This window comes from Myxocyprinus asiaticus, chromosome 36 (assembly GCF_019703515.2).
Source record: "Myxocyprinus asiaticus isolate MX2 ecotype Aquarium Trade chromosome 36, UBuf_Myxa_2, whole genome shotgun sequence".
In the NCBI taxonomy this organism is placed as follows: domain Eukaryota; kingdom Metazoa; phylum Chordata; class Actinopteri; order Cypriniformes; family Catostomidae; genus Myxocyprinus; species Myxocyprinus asiaticus.
The window spans coordinates 36,155,741-36,179,102 of record NC_059379.1 but is presented as its reverse complement, the minus strand read 5'-3'; the positions used below and the strand labels follow the sequence as shown (position 1 = coordinate 36,179,102).

Here is a 23,362-nt window from a genome sequence, read left to right as displayed (position 1 = left end):
GTCAGGGAGGTGACCAAGAACCCGATGGTCACTCTGACAGAGCTCCAGCATTTCTCTGTGGAGAGAGGAGAACCTTCCAGAAGATCAACCATCTCTGCAGCACTCCACCAATCAGGCCTGTATGGTAGAGTGGCCAGACGGAAGCCACTCGTCAGTAAAAGGCACATGACAGCCCGCCTGGAGTTTGCCAAAAGGCACCTGAAGGACTCTCAGACCATGAGAAACAAAGATTGAACTCTTTGGCCTGAATGGCAAGTGTCATGTCTAGAGGAAACCAGGCACTGCTCATCACCTGGCCAATACCATCCCTACAGTGAAGCATGGTGGTGGCAGCATCATGCTGTCGGGATGTTTTTCAGCGGCAGGAACTGGGAGACTAGTCATGATCGAGGAAAAGATGAATGCAGCATTGTACAGAGACATCCTTGATGAAAACCTGCTCCAGAGCGCTCTGGACCTCAGACTGGGGTGAAGGTTCATCTTCCAACAGGACAACGACCCTAAGCACACAGCCAAGATAACAAAGGAGTGGCTCTGGGACAACTCTGTGAATGTCCTTGAGTGGCCCAGCCAGAGCCCAGACTTGAACCCGACTGAACATCTCTGGAGAGATCTGAAAATGGCTGTGCACCGACGCTCCCCATCCAACCTGATGGAGCTTGAGAGGTCCTGCAAAGAAGAATGGGAGAAACTGCCCAAAAATATGTGTGCCAAGCTTGTAGCATCATACTCAAAAAGACTTGAGGCTGTAATTGGTGCCAAAGGTGCTTCAACAAAGTATTGAGCAAAGGCTGTGAATACTTATGTCATGTGATTTGTTTTTCGTTTTTTATTTTTAATAAATTTGCAAAGATTTCAAACAAACTTCTTTCACGTTGTCATTATGGGGTATTGTTTGTAGAATTTTGAGGAAAATAATGAATTTAATCTATTTTGGAATAAGGCTGTAACATAACAAAATGTGGAAAAAGTGAAGCGCTGTGAATACTTTCCGGATGCACAGTCCTTAAACCATAGTCTCACTCAAAACTACATTAAAAGATTAAAAGAGAAAACATAATCTGATAAAAATCAGAGTCTATTCAAAATATAAATTAAACCTGGAAATAAAGTTTTAGGATTTTGCAGGAGTCTCGTCACACTTTAATAGTGTTTAGCCATTCATCTGATGAAAACATGCTGTGTGATCATGAAAAAGGATTACAGCAAGATGTAGACTGGAATGCAGGTCAGGTGCGAAAAACGTTGCAAAATTTCACAGTGTGTGCGAGACACTGTGGCTTAAAGGCCACTCCAGGTCTCAGTCTAACCATTAGACGACCAGGTGGAGGATCTGTGATGATCTGGAGGTGCTTCAGCAAGACTGGAATCGGGCAGATTCGTCTTTGTGAAGGATGCATGAATCAAGCCACATACAAGTTTATCCTGGAAGAAAACTTGCTTCCTTCTGGTCTGACAATGTTCCCAAACTGTAAGGATTGTTTTTTCCAGCAGGACAATGCTCCATGCCACACAGCCAGGTCAATCAAGCTGTGGATGGAGGACCACCGGGTCAAGACCCTGTCATGGCCAGCCCAATGTCCAGACCTGAACCCCGTTGAAAACCTCTGGAATGTGATCAAGAGGAAGATGGATGGTCACAAGCCATCAAACAAAGCAGAGCAGCCCGATTTTGTGTGTCATGAGTGGCATAAAGTCACCCAACAACAATGTGAAAGACTGATAAAGAGCATGTCAAGACACATGAAAGCTGTGATTGAAAATGGTTTGCTACAACCAGGCGAATGAGTGGACCTCTGCAGCAATCTACTGGTTATAGTTGTAATTTTAGGTCATTTTAATAAAAATAAAAAAAAAATAATAATAATAATCCAGCAGATGGCATCAATTTACCCCAATGCATGACACATTTTTCATATATTCTCCATGAATGGAATTGAGAAATGTAGATCTTCACTGAAATGAATGTAACATAAAATGTTCTTATTTTATATGAAAATTAATGTGTAGTTTAGTAATTCAGAGGTAAATAAATAAGGTTAAAAAAAAATACCACAACCCCCCCAAAAAACTGCACAACTTCTGAGTTTTCAAATTAGTGAATTTAGTGTTATTACATTTGTTTAAAAAAATGATTACGTTTCAAAATTATACATTCATTGTTTGACCCCAAACACTAAGAGAATGCACCTGTAACGAACAGAGTACAAGGGTTAAATTAACTTCTGACAACTGTAAACAAGTGTTCAACCAAGCTACCTAAAATGTGATCACATCATTGCTTTTCAGAGAATGATTTCAGAACGTGCTAGCCAATCAAAGACACAGTTCCCACCCTTTTTAACCAATGAAATCCCATGACTTTTCCATGACCTTTTACGTCATTTGGGATTGCTGGATACAGATTTTTAAAAATCATTTTCAAAACAATTCACTAATAAATCATTCCGTTTTGACAGTTTTTGACCTAAAATTGTTCTCAAAAGAAAGATTCGCTCACAAATCCGAAATCCCTATCATGTGCAAGCAAATGTATTTATTTATGTTTATTTTAGGCAAAGAAAAACTACAAAAATGTGTATTCTCTACAGAGATTTACATGACTTTTCCAGTCCTGGATATCCCAATTTTAAAATTCTCTATTTCCTGGTCTTTCATGACTGTGGGAAAGTAAGGACAAATTGTTGTGTTTCAGGCCTGGTTCAGGTCAGTTTTTCCAAATATGACTTCGGGTTCGGGTTTGTAATTAATAAAAAAAAATTTACCGGCCTGCCTAACTTGTTTCACGCAAGCACTCTCACTCACAAAAACGTGAAGAGTTCACACCATTCACACCGAACATGTTTTTGTGCATGTCTGCGCTGTTTTTCAATTGTTTTCCTATGTAAACATGCGCTGCACGGACCTCTTTGACTGTTGCACCGCATCTTGCCATTTCTTCAGTGTAGTGCGCAGGGACGCCACATTTTTTAGACATCATGTTAAGTTCAAAAGAACAATTTCATTCATTGTGCTGTGTCTATCTTTTATAGCTCTGGTGTTACAAAGATGCTGCAGTCTGAAGAAGTTCAGGCTGCAAAGAGGACTTCAGTGACTGTTACACATGATTCCAGATCACAACAACGTATTTTGCGTACTGCTCCATGCGGGCTCTGAGTAGCGTTTACTGACGTTGCTCCGCAATCTCGCCAAACTTGAAGAATTCTTAGCATGCTTTATTGCTGAAAATAGTTTGTTAGAAAATTCGATGACTTTTCCAAATCGTTCAGTGTTGTCTTGTTTTTCCATGACATTTACAGGTCTGGAAAACAAAATTTCTAAATTCCATGACTTTTCCAGGATTTCCATGACGGTACCAACCTTGCTTGTTAAAACAGCGTATGTTTACTGTTACTTTACGGTTACAAATTTAGCCAACAACGCTTGCATATAATACAGCCTACTACAATAAATTTACTTGCTTAACCCTCCTATTGCGTTCGGGTCATTTTTGACCCAGGAGAGGTAGATCATTTTCAAATATCACATCGTTTTTTTTGTACAGGAACCAAACTTTGTCAGACTTTTCAGATTTTTTAAATACAATTGTTTAAAAGATATCACAATTTAAAAATTTATTTTTACAGCTTTTGCGTTCATGGGTCAATTTTGACCCGGGCAACAATTGTGGCTTTACACATGACATTTTGTAGATTTGTTTTGTACATTTATGAAATACATTTCGTCTTATAAATACTTCACTTACATTTAGCCTCTTTCCCATACTCTCTTACACAATTTTTTGTCTCTCACTGCAACTGCATCTTGTTTACAAACATGCACATACACATACAGTCACACACAGATACACACACATTCCTGCACAAAACAGACATGACAGATGTAACAAACCTAACTAATAAACTAAATCAAAAGTACTACTGCCTAAAGGGGGGTGTGGAGAGAGCAAAAGTTCATGCACACATTAGTCTAAATAGAGCTAAATAGAGCAACAGTTGGCAGTTCATGCAAGCAAATAGAATAGATTTTGCTTACAAACATGGTAAAGTATTAATGTTGTATACTTGAGTTATACAGTTGTTTTGATGATGTTGAGTTGAAAAAGAATATGTTGGTTTCATAACTTTTGACCATCAAGTTGAGTCATTATGAGTGATAGGAAATTCATTCAAATTACTAATAATTCTCACATTAGATATTAACATAAAATTTATTTTGTTATATTTAGATCAAATTTGACAGAAATGTTGATAAAAAAAGATGTCTTCCCATGTATCACACTGGCTTTGCTGTAGCTAATGTGTATTTTGAAATGTCAAATCATTTCTAGATGTTATCTTTCTAAAAAAAATGGCATATTAATGAAGAACTTTTATATTTGTCAGTTACCATGCCAAAAATATAAATCTTTTACATAATCAATTAAGAACTTAATAACGACTTGGAATATAGTTTTAGATGAAAACCATCGAGTTATGAATGATTTAGAAGCTTGAATTCCACCGGGTCAAAATTGACCCATGAATGCAGATGCAGATTCTGAATGCAATAGGAGGGTTAAAGAAGAAATTATAAAGAGAGTGAGCATTTTCAGGTTCGGGCTTAAAATCTGATAGTTCCGGATGGGTCAGGTCAGGTACGTACACTATAGAAATTATTATGACTTTTTCATTAGTTTTTAAGGTTGAATTAATTTCCATTAGTGGCCAACTGATATGTTTTATTATTGGATGAGTGAGGTGGCCGATGGCCGATGTAACTTAATGTGTTAAAAGTAATGAGATATACTGTACACCAGGGTTTCCGTTAGCCGATAAATACCGGCTGTTGACTGTTAAAATGTCCTAATGTCCGACAAATTCAAACATGGTCGGACACTATGTCCGGTAAAAATATTAACACGATGCGTCAGCAGCAGCAACCCCTTTAGTTGATGCCACAAGTGCACAGCGTGACGCCATGCCAATGATAACAGCACTTTGGTGCCACGGAGGTTTAAACTTTCCCAAAGCTTGCAGAGTCATAATCCGCAACTACAACGCAATGTTTCCCGCACACTGGCAAAAGCAGCCGTTATTCTCATCTAGCGTGCCCACAGTGAGAATCTTCTCACTTCAGCATCACATTAAAACACCCTTGCGTTGCGTCTTCTGGAGGAGCTTTATGCTATGAAAAAACTGACACTGAGGAAAATAAAAGGGTGTCATAAATATAAAGAGCCAAGGTGAGAAATTATATGACATATCTAGGGGTGGGCGATATGACCAAAATCTAATTGTGGATAATCTAGTTAGTGAATTAAATACTTCCTCTTATATAATTTTATCTTTATTTGGAACTTGGCAATAGTCAAATTTAAAAAACTAAATCATTACCATAATGCTAAATTTCACATTATGCCACATTTCAGTCAGATATGTTGTTGACTATTATTATTATTATTATTATTATTATTATTATTATAAACTTTCCTCAAGAATTTAAAGATCTTCCCAAAGCAATGCTACAAAAAAATAAAAGGCTACATGAAAAAAAACAAAAAGAAAAAAAGATGAAGCAAGAAACAACGAAAATAACACTTCTTGCAAAAAATACATGTAATATAATTATAAACCCTTCTTGCAAAAACATACATAATAGACCCAAATAATGCGGAGCACATTTTTTGACTTTCATAATATTCTTTTGAGTGCACCATTTTGAGGAGATAAAACAGACCGAACCCACACCAGATTTCGCACCTGTTTTAATAACAAGCTCCTCTTCATTTTTTTACTTGTTTGGGAGTCGTATCTTCAGGGTTTTCCCTGGGTCAAAAATGATTGAAATGCACAAGTTATCCCACTCTGCGCTCTCCTATAAGAAATGGGAGGCCTGATACTCGTGCGCATTTGTGCTCCAGAGAAAGCGCACGCGACAATAACATATGACAAACAGAGATGTTTGTGTCAGATGAGAATTATTCATATCCCCCAGCCCTAGACATAACCTAACAATATTTGTTATTTTAATAATTCTTTGTTTTTTTGATTTGCCCACTTTTGCTCCCTGTTGACTATTTTGTTTTTTTTTTATTATTAGACGCCAATACCATGACGGCCATTTTTTCTTCTTTTTAATAGAAAAGCAGCTATATAGAACAAACATTTGCAGTTTATTTTGTGTCTAGGGCTGAAACGATTAGTTGACGTTATCAACAATAAAAAAATTTTGACAAAAATTTTCTTTATCGAATAGTCATTTGATCTCATTTAACATAACATGAGATCACATTAAACTCTAATGATGACGCGCGAGAGCAGCACTGCAGTTCACGCCTGACTTAGGAGAGGAAGAATTACACCGCTCACAGTCCAGATGCACTCAAAACTTCCCAAACAGCTTCAGGTGATGTAGATCGCAAAGTATGAGGGAATTATAATGCAAAAATACAAAATAAATAAATACAGAAGCACTCTCGTTGTGGAGTAAGCGGAGCCGGAGCTCTTTAAAGGAAACACTCCGGCGTTACATCTTTAATGCAGTTATATTTAATGCCTTATAGCTTTATTCAATTTCAAATAATACGGAAACAGATCATGTAAATAACTACAAACTCCGAAACTGGCATTTCTCTGTGCGGCCAGCGCCACTTCTATGAGTTGCACAAAGTGTCCCGATCTAAGGGGGAGAGATTGAAACTGCACCCGGCTCATCCCTCGAGTGCGCGTGCTTACTGCAGCTAGATTATAACGTGATGGCTCACGACTTATTGAATCATAATATGTGTCACTGTGCATTTCTTATCTTGAAGAAAATTGGCAATACGCAGCTTTATTAATGCGAGAGAGTTAAAGATGGATTGAAGTGAACAGAAAGGTGAGAGAGGGTAGTCTTCGCTCCATTATACACTGCAACAAAATACGTTTTTGATTTGTTTTTGTTTTGGCTTGTATTCCAATATAAATATCTAAAACTTCTTTAAAACGACGTACATTTACTTTAGCAGCTATACTGCAGAAAAAATATAATATTACAAATAACAATATTTTAAAATATCTAAAAATCCTTTAAAAAGATGCATTCAGCATATAAGATATTTAGACTTGCTTTTAGAGAATAGATCTTGAATAGAAGTGTATTTTGTCTTTACTGCACTCACAGAAGTATAACCAAGTGAAAAAATACACTTGTATACAAAATACACTTATAAGCAAGTCTAAATATCTTATATGTTGCTTCAAGTAAATGTATCTTGTTTTAAGGATTTATAGAAATTTTAAATGGAAAACACTTGATAACAATAGGATTTTTTGCAGTGAATTTCTTTGCTGAATTAAACTTAATAAAAAGTTTTTTTTTTCCATTTAATTCAGTGAATGTCATATAGAGGTATTTTTAAAAGATGATTTTGTCATCTTTATTGTTAGTAAGCATGTTTAATAGAACCTTTTAAGTCAGGGCACAAGCTGAATAATCAGTTAAGAGCTAATGATTAGTCGTTGTAATAATCGCCGAATAATCGTTCTAATAATCATTAGATTAATCGATTATCAAATAATCATTAGTTGTAGCCCTATTTGTGTCATTATTATATAAAATGTTTATGCATAGTCCATCACGTTACACCGAAATGAGATGACCAGATTTTTTCCAATTTGTCCAGCAAACTTTAGCATTCCCGGACACATTGGCCGGCACCTAAATTTCTTAGCTGAAACTCTGCTGTACATTAAATTTAAATGAACACTTTTTGGACAATATTTACTCAAAATTAACAAAATGTGCACAATTCGTTGGCAAGGCTTTCTGTAGATTTTGGAGCTTACACTTGGCAGAATGATCACTTCTGTCAATCGGCCAATTGGTGATATTTATTAGCCAAAGCCAATAATATCAAAATGTCAAAATATCAGCTCATTAATTAATCTTTTCACTAATTTTCAATACTTTTCTAGGCCTGGAAATCACAATTTTATAATTCCCTGATATTTCCAGATTTTCATGACTGTGGAAACCCTGCAATTACAGACTTTTTAAATGTAACATTTCATGACAAAAAAAAGCTTTCTAGAAGCTATCCAGCATGCTTACCAAAAACACAACCGAAACATGGTAGTATCAACAAAACAGAAGTACTACCATCAAGGATGGTCATATCATTTACTGACCGTGTGACAGTGGAGTAACAAGATGCGACAGGTAATATCCGGTTGACGAGCTCTTTGATGGACATGTCCAGGGAAGGATCTACTATGAAGGAGCGGCTCTGTCTGCCTAGCACAGGCTGAGCAGTGATGTCTCTCCCATCTACACCAATCAGCACATACAGCAGGTCTTCAACCAAAGCTTGCTCTTGTGAAGCAAGTGGCATTGTTCCTGAAATTAAACACATTCATTAATGAGTCAATATGTACTCTGCAATTCTCAACATAAAAAAACCCCAACATACATTACTAAAAGTCATAAATAATCCAATTTAGTATCCATTCTCAAATGACACTCAAAGTCAACATGAAACTTTGCCCATTGACTTTCATAATACACATTCCTGGTTTTAAAGAATTAGTTCACCCAAAAATGAAAATTATCTCATCATTTACTCACCCTTATGCCATCCCAGATGTGTATGACTTTCTTTCTTCTGCAGAACACAAGTGAAGATTTTTAGAAGAATATTTCAGCTCTGTAGGTCCTCATAATGCAAATGAATGATGGCCAGAACTCTGAAGCACCAAAAAGCACATGAAGGCAGCATAAAAGTAATCCAGTGGTTTAATCCATGTCTTTTGAAGCGATCTAATCGGTTTTGGGTGAGAACAGACCATACTGTAACTCCTTTTTTAACTATAAATCTTGACATCAGCATTCTCCTTGGTGATCATGGTTTCAAGCTCTGAGTCCAATCTAGCGCTCAAGCAATAGAAAGTGTAATTGAGCTTAAATTCAAGAATGTGTCTAGAGACTGCACTGGCAAGATGTACAGTGAAAAAGAAGTTACAGTATGGTCTGTTCTCACCCAGAACAGATTGGATCGCTTCAGAAAACATTGATTAAACAACTGGACTACTTTTATGTTGCCTTTATGTGCTTTTTGGTCCTTCAAAGTTCTGGCCACCATTGACTTGCATTGTAATGACCTTCAGAGCTGAAATAGTCTTCCAAAAATCTTAAACTATCCCTTTCAGTTTTTCCTCATAATCTCACCTTGAACATGCTAGGGATGTGCGAGACTGGTCGACTAAACTGTTCTGATGCTGCTAGTCATCACTAGAATTACTAGTCGGTTAAAGTTTCCCCCCCATTAAACTGTTCAACATTTTTACACATTTACGTTTGGCTTTATACGTTAACAGAGGCTGCACTTAAATTACTGTCATATTAATGCTACACATTTTAAATATAATTAATAATACAAATATATAAAAAATAAATTAATTAAAAAAGTATATCTGGAGCAGATAGAAAGTTTCATTTCACGGCAGGCTGTGCGTACTTCTTCCCTCTCTCACTCGCGTCACATGCAGGAAAATGTCCTCTCGCTAAGAAAACTCAGCAAAGTAGCTATAGAAATCACTTCAGTGGTGGTGCAGGAAGCGGATTTCCGTAACGTTGGCTTGAAAGTCGGATGTTTTCACATCCGAGTCTTCTTTAAATCTGTGCGTGCTTGCAAGTTATTTTTCCGCTGAGCGGGCTTTTTAAAGTGCAGGACTACCGCCTCAGGTGAGTCAAGTCCCATCTTTCACCGGAACATGTCGACGTGTTAATTTTGCTCATCAAAAAATTTATGTTTTTGAGTAAGTAGCCTAGAAAATGACTGTTTTAGGCAAGGAATGCTATTTTTTTAATCTGCTGATTAAGAAGGCTATTTTCAACGAGGTGCCGACTGCTTAACGTGTTAAACTATCTTTTATTCTCTGTACACATCATGTTAAGAATACATTAGGTTTATTGTAGGCAGTGGTGGTTCTGGCTTACTTGGTCCCCTAGGCAAGATTGGACGTGGCATGATTTGGGACACCTTTCTCCCATCACGATCTTGCGAGCTCTGTACTAGGCCAGGGTGGCACGATTTGGGGCACCTTTCTCCCATCGCAATCTTGCGAGCTCCGTGCGGGGGCGGGGTGGCACGATTTGGGGCACCTTTCTCCCATCGCGATCTTGCAAGCACTGTGCAGGGCCAGGGTGGCACGATTTGGGACACCTTTCTCCCATCGCGATCTTGCGAGCTCCGTGTGGTTCCGGCGTGGCACGCTTTGGGGCACCTTTCTCCCATCGCAATCTTGCGAGCTCTGTGCAGGTCCGGGGTGGCACGATTTGGGACACCTTTCTCCCACTGCCATCTTGCGAGCTCTGTGTGGGGACGGGGTGACACCATTTGGGACACCTTTCTCCCACGCGATCTTGCGAGCTCTGTGCGGGTCCGGGGTGGCACGATTTGGGACACCTTTCTCCCGTTGCCATCTTGCGAGCTCTGTGCGGGGACGGGGTGGCACGATTTGGGGCATTTTTCTCCCATCGCAATCTTGCGAGCTCCGTGCGGGGGCGGGGTGGCATGATTTGGGGCACCTTTCTCCCATCGCGATCTTGCGAGCACTGTGCAGGGCCAGGGTGGCACGATTTGGGACACCTTTCTCCCATCGCGATCTTGCGAGCTCCGTGTGGTTCCGGCGTGGCACGCTTTGGGGCACCTTTCTCCCATCGCAATCTTGCGAGAACTGTGCAGGGCCGGGATGGCACGATTTGGAACACCTTTCTCCCATCGCAATCTTGCGAGCTCTGTGCGGGTCCGGGGTGGCACGATTTGGGACACCTTTCTCCCACTGCCATCTTGCGAGCTCTGTGTGGGGACAGGGTGACACCATTTGGGACACCTTTCTCCCATCGCGATCTTGCGAGCTCTGTGCGGGTCCGGGGTGGCACGATTTGGGACACCTTTCTCCCGTTACCATCTTGCGAGCTCTGTGCGGGGACGGGGTGGCACGATTTGGGGCATTTTCCTCCCATCGCAATCTTGCGTGCTCTGTGCGGGTCCGGGGTGGCACGATTTGGGACACCTTTCTCCCATCGCGATCTTGCGAGCTCTGTGCGGGGGCGGGTGGCACGATTTGGGGCACCTTTCTCCCAACATGATCTTGCGAGCTCGGGGTGGGGGCGGCCGGGCAGGTACCCTGTCGTGCCACCCCAGAGAGCATTGCCGCCCTAGACACCTGCCTATATTGCCTATGTAAGGATCCGCTACTAATTGTAGGCTACATCACAGGCCTATTTTTTCTATCCTATAGCTATTTTTTTTTTTTTTTTTAACAGCGTAACTGTTATTGGGTAACGTTTTATGTACAATGATGATAATGCAAGGCGAGCACATCACAGATAAATGCCCATTTTCAGCAGAATTTAACATCAGATTTGGAACAGTTTAAGTATTTTAAATGGGTTGCATAAACACAATTGTTTTGACTGTTTTCTGAAGGTTGGTTTCTTATTAGACTAGTCGACTCCAAAATTTTCATTTAAACGTCAGTGAAATTAGTCGTTCCACACATCCCCAGAACATGCAGGTTGTTAATGTTGTTAACCAATAACCAAATTTCAAGTCCTGCCCTGCTTTTTCTCCCATTGAGTATCCTGTTTTACTTGGAAATACTTAACATTATGGAAGTAAAAAAGGTATCAAAAGCCATATTTTGATGCCTTTAAACTACCACATTTAATTTAATTGTAAAATAACAATATTAAAGGTACTGTCCCATACCAATAGCCACAACGGGATCTCCCACAGGGGTGGGGCTAGGGATGAAATCTCCAATCAGTGCAGGCCGATCATACACCCAGTTTGGAAACACAGGATTCGGTTGAGTGGGGTTCTTCTTGTTATGTCTGTCTCTCAGCATTTTACGGATGACCTCAGAAGACTGCGAGGAAAACAAACCCATCTTAAAAATTCAGATGCAATGCACAGGCCAAATGTAGAGAGATACATCGTCTCTCCTTAAACAAATCATATGTTTTGGTTTTCATGCAGCTCACTGAACAGGTACCTGAGGCACAGTGGTACTGGCTGTGACGTTGCCCAGCTTTTTCCGCAACTCCTCCAGTTCATGCATAGACATCTTGCTGCTGGTTGCAGGAATGCTGTAGGATGTGGTGCTTGAAGTGGCATTCGTAGAAATCTCTGATCTCTCCTTGGCATTCTGCCGCAAGAACTTCAAAGTCTGGAGAGCAGATAACGTGAAGCAATGAGGTCAAATGAACTGATTATATATGATTTTCACTAGGTGTGTAACGGTTCACTCATCTCATGATTCAGTTCAGTTCACGATACTGAGCTCAAGGTTCGGCTCAGTTTATGATTCTTCTAAACTAAGCCTGAATCAAGAAAAGTTTAGATTGAAAGTTGTATTATAATTTTATTATAATTTTTACTTTAAAGACATGCAAATCATTTAAAATTTAACACTGTTATTAAAAGTGCTATATGATCATCAGTGATGTACTGGGGTTAAAATCAGCCTAGAACAGGGCAATGGTGACATCAAATGGAAATAATAGCTAATAATTAGCTTTGCTGAAAATATGGAATAATGTTACATACATATGCTGCTTACATTAATATTTTAAATTAAAGCTGTATTTTTCTAAAATAATATTGTCTCTGGTGACATCTAAATATTATTTTCAAAAATACATATTTCATGGAAGTGCATGCTTATCCAGTTAAATAATGTCCCTACTTAAAACCCTACTTAAATGTACTGATGAAATCAAATCTGACATGACATTTGACATTGCATAGCATTATAATACATATTCAGCATTATATATAGTAGATTAATATGGCATTATCATAAACCTCTGTAAACTTTATTTTTCTCTCATGCAGTCAGAACAGATCACTCAGAGAAGGTCCGTAAACCTTTGGATAATTAGTTTTCTCATTTTTGTCTTCAAAACAAAATAACCAATAAACCAACCATTTACTCGCTTTTCATCTAGAAAGAAATGATCAAAATTGAGAAAACACTTTTATTTTTCATTTCATGTAAGAACTAGAAAACAGGAATTCAGCTCAATTTCTCTTTTTTTCCATTCAAGCACTTAAAATAAGTGTACAATCTTATTATTTGATTTGCACAAGTGGATGGATGTGACATGCCCATTTCTACTGATTGGTTAAACCTGCAATGTCATCTGTCCTTCCTCATTCCTTTTCTTCAGAATAAAAGCCTTTTCAGATGGGATATGGCGAGCACTACATCACCGCAAGTTTATCACATTGAGGACAGCTTTTTTTTTTTTTTTACAGTCAATGCGGTGCTAGAGGTGCGGTTTCAGGTGTGTATGTTGTCATGGCAACAGTCACAAAGGACTTTATTTTGCCCGACATGTCTATCTGTATACCTTTGTAAAAAGTTAAATATCGGTGGGGGTGTAAATTTGTGTCCATATACTAGTGGCGGGCTGTGCATTAAAAGTCTAGGCCTTCAGCGTGATTCATGCCATTAAGAAAACACAGTTTCACAATGAATAAGACACCCTGTGCCTTTGGGCATCATACATTATGTTGCAGCTAACTAGTAATGCCAACTGACATTTTAAAAACACGTCCACGCACGAAAGCCAGAACTTGAAACGACATTTAATGCTCAAGCAAGTCTAATTTTAACTGCAGCATGACTGTTTTGTGAAATGAACGTCTCCGGAACAGACATTCAAAAATCATAATTTTTCATATGATTCTACTAAGGAGGTCTATAATGTCTGGAAAAATCTATCTAATAATATTTGCGATTTAAATGTTGCTTGCAATAAATTTCGTTTTGTCAGGGTACACGGTTATGCTGTGTTCCATTCAAGTTGGATGTGGGATATTCCTACTTGATATCGCGACCATAAATGCGTTCCATTCCCTGATATTCGGAACTGCAACGCTCCCGTTAGCTTAGCAGATGTTTGACTCTCATTAGAGATGTCTCCTAGCAACCCAACTGATAAACAATGCTGCAGCGCTAGCATTTGTGCTTCAGGTGTACAATTATCAAAAGAGATTATAATGTTTTATACACCTGTTTCTGCAGGCGTTTATTAAACAAGCTTTAATATCATGTAATGTGGAAACAAACTCCTTTATCAATATTACGTAATAAAGTGAATGTTTATCACTTACTTTGTATATCTCCCTGAGTGTCGACATGTTTGTGTGACATCATGCCTCTGCATCTCGGCAAAATCGGAGTTGAGAATTTCTGCACGAGCCTACAAGTTGCAATTCTGACTTCAAGATGCATTCATTGCACCTTTCCTAGTAGGAAGTTGTAAAATCCGACTTTCGGAGTTGAATGGAACGCAGCACTACTTTTCAAAACTTGATCTGACACTGAATGCTCCAGCAGCCTAATTTACACTTAGAAAACTCCTGATGTTGCTATAACAATGCAAAAAGCACATACCAATTTACTTGAAGTGAAAATCAGTCCTCCTTTCCTGTTTTATAATTTAAGCAATCACAGGGTCATGCAGAACATCTCATGTTTTTAAATCCATAAGGATCTCTTTCTCAACAGCAATACCAGCAGTGATGACAGCCGACTCGACAGGCAGCTTGATCTTACACTTTTCGCTCTTGAATTACGTACATCACTTAAAGCGTGACTGCGTCACGCAAGGCCAGCTAGAAGGCCTCGACCGGGACATATCCTAAAGATCACACCCACCAAGAACAAATAAATCAATCTGATTGGCTGATGAATCTGACAATCTGACTTTAGTTGCCCATTCATTTGCACTCTTGAGGGATTCTGTAGAAATTCTGAAGGCCTGAGGGGGTGGAGCTCAAACTCACATGCTGCTTCGGCTAACGAGCATGGCTTTGGGCATGCAATTTGTGAAACAGTTGTCACATTTTGCTTGTAAGCATCAAGGAATAAATTCTGACTGGATAAACTTTTCATTTTTGTCTGTTTGTTTGTAGATTAATTAAGAGTGGAAAGCGATTCAAAATACATAGGCAAAAAGGTGATTGAGAATGAAAGGATGAAAAATATTTATTTATTTGGCATGTTAGGCCAGCAGTGAAGGCTTTGCTGGCCCTGAGATTTCGCCACTGCCATATACAGAATGCTATGTGTTAAACAGAACAGAATGAACCTTACAGTTTAAATGGCTACAAATAGTTTTCATTTTATTTTTTATGATACAACATCTAACCATGAACTGACTGAATAAAATGAAACCCTTATCTAGTATGCAATTGTCTCTCTTTAACATCTGAACTATATGATCTGCATACAGACAAGATGTTACCATCACTATATGCGTTCAACCATTACACAATAAAATATTATTTATAGACAGCAAATGTGTGTAAAACTTAAGGGGAATTAAGTAAAATAATTGTTGTACATAGCCTAAGTAAGGCTCTTCTAGCCACAGTTTGATTATGGTTTTTAATATTATTATCCCATGATAGTAGCCAGCCTTATTAATATTAGGACTATACCCCATGTGTGTGCCTTGGATTTTTGGCTTGATGTAGACTACCAGCAATGCAATTCTCTAAGACCAGGCTGGATTAACAGGAAACACTTTTAATACACTTTTGGTGTAAGCCTATTACATTTACCTTTCTGATAAAAAAAAAGTTTAATAAAACAGATGATCAATAAATTAATTACACTAGGGATTCATGCTTTCAGTGTGAGGAGGCCATTTTCAGGTTCAGATAAGTAGGTCTAATGAATTTTTTAAATATATATATATATATCTCAAGCAAAATGCAACTGCATGTCAGCGAAAGTAAATCAGGAACAGGGCACGTTTGGTTCCATTTTATTTCATAAATTCAATGGAACGGCAAGTGGGCCTCGGATGGGTGGTAAGTGAAGAACTGCGTACGACTCGCGCCCCGACAATGAACTTGACATTTGCCAAATAAAGACTGGAAAGCAAAAGGTGTAACAACGACTGAAAAAAAATAAATAAATAAAAAAAATAAATCAAAAGAGAGAATAAAATTAATAATAATACACAATCAATACGGGCTGAGGTCCTTCCCTCAAAAAATCCTATGGTCCTTTTGTGTCCTTGTCCTGCGAGGCTTATTCACATCCAGTGAACATTTAAATTTCCATTTATGTTTCCCCTGCAATTATTGGCTTGATTTAATTATCATTAATAACAACAACAACAACAATAATAGCCAGATAACAAAGTATATTTAGTTACAGTTAGGTCTGTGCACAGCATTCCAATTCATAATTTTAATGGTCTTCATTAAAATGATTAGAATTTATCTGCAAAAGCAATCGGCAAACTTGAACTCGGTGAACTCTTATTTGCTATGAACGGGGTTGAGGAAGAACAGATGATGGTGTGTGTTGACCAATTAATAGAAACAGGAGTGTCAGGCCTGCCCACATGTACAAAACAAATATTCAAATTATAATCTCAGTTTATATGCACAAATGAAATATTTGTTTTCTTGTTTTTGGCCATTTCTTTTTAAAATGAAAAACAAGCAGATACAACATAAATTGAGAGAGAACGAAAATTTGATAAATGAATGGTTTATAAGAAAAAAACGAGAAAACGAATTATCCGAAGGTACATGGACAGGAGAAGCATCCTAATTAGCCCAAAAAAAGTGTCCTAACTTTAGATAGGACGTTTTCTGTAATGAACGCTCCCAGATCCCTCCTGGCTAAAAAGGCACTTCTCTCTCCTGCTCACTGTATTACATTCACTTACATGGTTTCATTTTCAGTTCTCGCAGATTCAGCTAGTAATCACATTTTAGAGCTCCTTGTGTGCATTGAAGCAATTTCCATTCGTAGATTCCAGGGGGGTGGGGTTAGGTAACCTCCCCAATAATAAAAACGAGCAAGTACAACCCCCACCCCAATATTTATACCATGATCAATGGAAACATGTAAATTCTTCACACTCCCAATGTTCAAGCCAAATCTACGCCCTTGTACATAGGCGTAGGGTGTCATGCATATTTGATTCAGATGCTTGTAAAACAAAAAAACAAACAAACAAAAACCGTCCAATCTCCACGATGTGCATTATCACATTTTTTGAACCGCAGTGTATCGTGCCACGATACACCATTACACCCCTAGTTTTCCAATTTTTTTTTACGCATTACAGTAAAGAGGATGTGATTTTTTCATTACAGTAATGATAGGAATGTGCTAAATAGTCATGCAAACAACGTAAAAATGCTAAAAAAATTAAAACAAATAAAAAATAAAATACAATAAAAACATAAGGTCCAAAAATAGGATTCAATTTCTTTATGCAAAATATAATTTCTTATTCTGTTCTTTTAATTCTGAGTGAAGTATGTCCTGGATATGTTCTTGACAGGTTTCATGAGATGCATCCATGCATATTTATTGTCTTCAGTAAACATACCTCTTTATCCTCAGTGAGTTTGGAGAGGAGATACACCAGTGGATCTAGGTTACGTGCATTCTTTGACTTCAGCTCATCATATTTCCTCAAGAAGTCTTCAGGTGTTTTGGAGTGCTCTGAGATTTTAACCTGTAAGACAAATGTAACTCAGTCACGAGCATTCATTACATATTTAATGTAATATACAAACCTATCATGCATGCTTACCTTGGCACTGTGTGTAGATACTGTAGTGGTGACATATGGTGTCCTGTTCTTCTGCAGTAAATCTATATAAACCGCAGCACCATCTTCACCTCGAACATTCAAGAGGCCGAGCAGTTCATTAACATCATGATGAATCCTGAATTCACTCATGACTCCAAATACACCAGCTCGAATAAGACAGAAATACATAAATGAGTCGAGCAACATAAAAATGAATCACTAACACAAGTGACACTAGATCTACATAACTGAATTTGCTTACAGTTGGAGGTGTATAAATACATGGTTTAAATGCGCAGATGACAATAAATAAACGTAACTTAAAATAAGACAGTTAACTATTATTTATTTACATCCGCAGACAGGCTAGATGAACGACTCTGTAGCTCTTAAAATAAATAAATAAATAAATAAATATAGCATTTGTCAGTTTATCAGGTAAAAGTATGATACAATCTGAATAACACGTACCACATCTGTTGATAATGCCCTAGAGTAACTAACAACAACGTTACATTCATAGGAAGTCAGAAACTGTGTTGAAGGATTTGTAAATGTCCGCCAAAAGGCTTCGTTTTCAAAATAAAAGTCCGACATGCTCTTCTGTTGAATAGAACTGAACATGAAAAACTAAGGCTAAATACACAGTGCCGTAGCAAGGTATTCTTGGCCCCCTGACTGCATATTGCTCTGGGCCCCTTTCCTATTAAAAAAACAGTTTAGAATTTGTTGTTGGGCCCACCTGGAATCGTTACCACCTTTCACCCCACTAGCTACGGCCCTGTAAATACATACACATGCTGAAAAATACATTTTCATAAAAAGCAGGAGATCTTTATCTTAGCAGTCTGTACAAGTCTTTTCATTGGTTGAAATGTTGTTTTTAAAACTATTAATTTATTAGACCAATGTGTGTAATATTTTGACAGCACATGCGGCGCCCTTTCAGTCCCCAGTACAAGTTATGGAATTTATGATGAACCACTTGCAATTTTAATTGAAAAATAGGCAATTTTTTTGAGAAATAAAAACTTTGTATATAATGTGGCATACCCCTGTGTGCCTCAAAGTCTAATTTGACCTGATTTTAATTTATTGTACAATATTTCCTCATATCCAGGTGCATCTTTAAAAATACAAACGGTACACTCATTTTTTCCACATTTACATATGTAAAAAATCATGAGCACTCACACGGGATTCCAGTCATATCAGTTACCTTATAAAAGGTTATATAGTTTTATTCTACATGGTGAGGGTCCCCACATGGGTGCTGCCATGTTAGGATCACATGACCAGCTGAATACTACTCACTAATAGACCTTATGCTGCATTCCATTCTACTCGGAAAGTCGGATTTTCCATCTTCCAACTAGGAAAAGTGCAATAGAACACCACTTTCCAACTTGGAAACTCATGTGGAAATTTTCAACTCCGATTCTGACGATATACAGGAGGGTGATGTCACACATACATGTTGGCACCCAGGGAGATATACAAAGTAAGTGATAAACATTCACTTTTATTAAATAATATCGATAAAAGAGTCAAAGTTCCTACAGTACATGATATTGAAGCTTGTTTAACAAATGCCTATAGAAACAGGTGTATAAAACATGGTAAATTATGCTTTTCGATAATCGTACACCTGTTGCGCAAATGCTAGCGTTGCAGCATTGTTCATCAATTGGGTTCCTAGGAGACGTCTCTGGTTAAAGTCAAATACCTGCTAAGCTAACGGAAGCGTTGCAGTTTTGTTTCCTTACATGTCATCTTCCGAGCATCTGGCAATGGAATGCCTTTATGGTCAGAGATCGGAGATGTTAAGTAGGAATATCCCACATCCGATACATACATTTTTGAAAGGAATGACAACGAGGCTGTGAGGGATAGATGTACAGTCTAGGTTGTACTGCTTTTTAAAAAAGTGTTTTGGATCAATTTGCTGATGAAACATTGAAAAAATATTTTCCCAAGAAATTTCAGTAGACAAAAAACTCCATACAACATGATTTGTGGAAAATTAGATGTGATCTAGGAGGTTTTTTATAACTTTACACCGTGCATGTCATTGAAGAGATGGTAAATCTATCCCTCACAGCCTCTTTTTCATTCCTGTCAAAAATCAAAGATGGCGCTACTGTGACTAAGGTCTATTCTCAGTAACCGCCTTGTTATTGGACACTTTCACTCATGGATTAAATTAATCTTGGCTGACTCTAAAGTAAATTTCTACAATGGCACCGGTAACTGAAAATATTGCATTTGAATGAGGCTGCATAAGTCTAAGACGACATACAGTGCATAAATATAGCTGAGTGCACCTTTAAGAGAAAAATCATTTGATTTGTAATTAAAAGACAGTGGTCATATTATGATGGAAGTTGTACATAATCCGCAATTTAAATGTTATTTAGGAAACTTTTCATATGTATCACTGTTAATTTCCTGTAAAACTGTTCAATTCAACAGTCATGACTGCCATTACGGATGAGTTTTTAATCATAGCTTAATTAAATCAACAATTATAAGAATATTTTTGTTCGCGAGTTCGAATCCAGGGTGTGCTGAGTGACTCCAGCCAGGTCTCCAAAGCAACCAAATTGGCCCGGTTGCTAGGGAGGGTAGAGCCACATGGGGCAACCTCTTCGTAGTCACTTTAATGTGTGGTTCTCACTCTCGTGGGCCGCGAGGTGAGTTGTGCGTGGATGCCACTGAGAATAGCATGGACCACACGCGCTGCGTCTCCACAGCAATGCACTCAACGAGCCACGTGTTAAGATATGTGGATTGACGGTCTCAGACACGGAGGCAACTGAGATTCGTCCTCCGCCACCCGGATTGAGGCGAGTCACCACGCCACCACGAGAACTTAAAGTGCATTGGGAATTGGGCATTCCAAATTGGGGAGAAAAAAATATACATATATATAAATACAAATAAATAAATACAAATAAAAAATAAAAGCATATTTTTGTTGGGTATGACCTTTGTATGACCTGAATGACCTTTGAAAATATTCACATATCCCTTTCATGATATAATAAACACACTTAAAAAGTACAGTATGTTTAATTTCACAGAATCATAGGAATGATCCAGCCAGCAACCATCAATCTCTATATTTATAAAAGTTACCATATATATATATATATATATATATATATATATATATATATATATATATATATATACTGTGGTGGCCAAAAATATTGGCACCCTTGGTAAATATGAGCAAAGTAGGCTGTGAAAAAAAATCTGCATTGTTTATCCTTTTGATCTTTCATTAAAAAAAATCACAGAAATCTAACCTTTAATTGAAGTAAAACAATTGAAACAGGGGAAATATCTCATTATTAAATAGATATTTTTCTCCAAAACGCATTGGCCATAATTATTGGCACACTTTTATTCAATACTTTTTGCAACCTCCATTTGCCGAGATAACAGCTCTGAGTCTTCTCTTATAATGCCTAATGAGGTTGGAGAACACATGGCAAGGTATCTGAGACATTCCTCCATACAGAATCTCTATAGATCCTTCAAATTCAAGGTCCATGTTGGTGGACTCTCCTCTTCAGTTCACCCCACAAATTTTCTATGGGGTTCAGGTCAGGAGACTGGGATGGCCATGGCAGAACCTTGATTTTGTGGTCAGTGAACCATTTTTGTGTTGATTTTTATGTTTGTATGTATGGTATGGAAGATCCAACCAGGGCCCATTGTAAGATATATATATATATATATATACACACACAGTCGAAGTCAGAAGTTTACATACACTTAGGATGAAGTCATTAAAACTAATTTTATTAGCAAACTATAATTTTGGCAAGTCGTTTAGGACATCTACTTTGTGCATGACAATTTTTCCAACAATTGTTTACAGGCAGATTGTTTTATTTTTAATTGACTATTTCGCAATTCTAGTGGGTCAGAAGTTTACATACACTAAGTTAACTGTGCCTTTAAGCAGCTTGGAAAATTACAGAAAATGATGTGAATCCTTTAAACAATTAGCCAATTAGCTTCTGATAGAAGGTGTACTGAACTGGAAGAGTAATGTGGAGATATTTTAAGGCCTACCTTCAAATTCAGTGCCTCTTTGCTTGACACCATGTGGAAATCAAAAGAAATCAGCCAAGTACTAAGAAATAAATTGTGGACCTCCACAAGTCTGGTTCATCCTTGGGAGCAATTTCCAAATGCCTGAAGATACCACGTTCATCTGTACAAACAATAGTATGCAAGTATAAACACCACTGGACCACGCAGCCATCATACCGCTCAGGAAGGAGACGCATTCTGTCTCCTAGAGATGAACATAGTTTGGTGCGAAAAGTGCAAATCCCAGAACAACAGCAAAGGACCCTGTGAAGATGCTGGAGAAAACAGGTAGACAAGTATCTATATCCACAGTAAAATGAGTCCCATATCAATATAACCTGAAAGGCTGCTCAGCAAGGAAGAAACCACTGCTCCAAAACTGCCATAAAATAGCCAGGCTACAGTTTGGAAGTGCACATGTGGACAAAAATCTTACTTTTTGGATAAATGTCCTCTGGTCTGATGAAACAAAAATTGAATTGTTTGGCCATAATGACCATCATTATATTTGGAGGAAAAAGGGTGAGGCTTGCAAGCCGAAGAACACCATCCAAACTGTGAAGCATGGGGGTGGCAGCATCATGTTGTGGGGGTGCTTTGCTGCAGGAGGGACTAGTGCACTTCACAAAATAGATGACATCATGAGGAAGGAATATTATGTGGATATATTGAAGCAACATCTCAAGACATCAGCCAGGAAGCAAATGGGTCTTCCAAATGGACAATGACCCCAGCATACCTCCAAAGTTGTGGCAAAATGGCTTAAGGACAACAAAGTCAAAGTATTGGAGTGGCCATCACAAAGCCCTGACCTCAATCCGATAGAAAATTTGTGTGCAGAACTGAAAAAGCGTGTGCGAGCAAGGTGGCCTACAAACCTGATTCAGTTACACCAGTTCTGTCAGGAGGAATGGGCCAAAATTCCAGCAACTTATTGTGAGAAGCTTGTGGAAGGCTACCCAAAACTTTTGACCCAAGTTAAACAATTTAAATGGCAATGCTACCAAATATTAACAAAGTGTATATCAAATTCTGACCCACTGGGAATGTGATGAAAGAAATAAAAGCTGGAATAAATCATTCTCTCTATTATTATTTTGACATTTCACATTCTTAAAATAAAGTAGTGATCCTAACTGATCTAAGACAAGGAATGTTTTCTACAGTTAAATGTCAGGAATTGTGAAAAACTGAGTTTAAATGTATTTGGGTAAGGTGAATATAAACATTTGACTATATATATATACACACACTACCGGTCAAAAGTTTTGAAACACTTGACTGAAATGTTTCTCATGATCGTATGCTTAAATGTTTGAAATTAATTTTGAAGACAAAAATATAATTGTGCCATCATATAAATTTATTTCATTATAATACTAAAATTTAATAAAAAAAAAAAGTTTTTGAAATTGATGACTTTGACCAAATAATAAAGAAAAGCAGCCAATAAGTGCCCAACATAGATGGGAACTCCTTCAATACTGTTTAAAAAGCATCCCAGGGTGATACCTCAAGAAGTTGGTTGAGAAAATGTCAAGAGTACATGTCTGCAAATTCTAGGCAAAGGGTGACTACTTTGAAGATGCTAAAATATAACACAGTTTTGATTTATTTTGGATTTTGTTTAGTCACAACATAATTCCCATAG

The 23,362-nt window shown here is 37.9% G+C and overlaps 1 protein-coding gene across 2 annotated transcripts in view; it reads right to left on the bottom strand.

The window, feature by feature from the left end:
• The window catches only part of LOC127426736 (gamma-tubulin complex component 2-like), a 31,695-nt gene extending 13,523 nt beyond the window's left edge, over nt 1–18,172 (bottom strand). For both annotated transcript variants that reach the window (XM_051673723.1, XM_051673722.1), the window contains exons 1-6: nt 18,076–18,172; nt 17,605–17,771; nt 17,398–17,526; nt 12,021–12,194; nt 11,735–11,894; nt 8,151–8,358 (exon numbers count right to left, since the gene is read on the bottom strand). In XM_051673723.1, the coding sequence (XP_051529683.1) occupies nt 8,151–8,358; nt 11,735–11,894; nt 12,021–12,194; nt 17,398–17,526; nt 17,605–17,754 (821 nt within the window). In that variant the 5' untranslated portion in view covers nt 17,755–17,771; nt 18,076–18,172. The remainder of the gene's footprint in view (nt 1–8,150; nt 8,359–11,734; nt 11,895–12,020; nt 12,195–17,397; nt 17,527–17,604; nt 17,772–18,075) is intronic.
• Between the last annotated feature and the right edge of the window lie 5,190 nt (nt 18,173–23,362).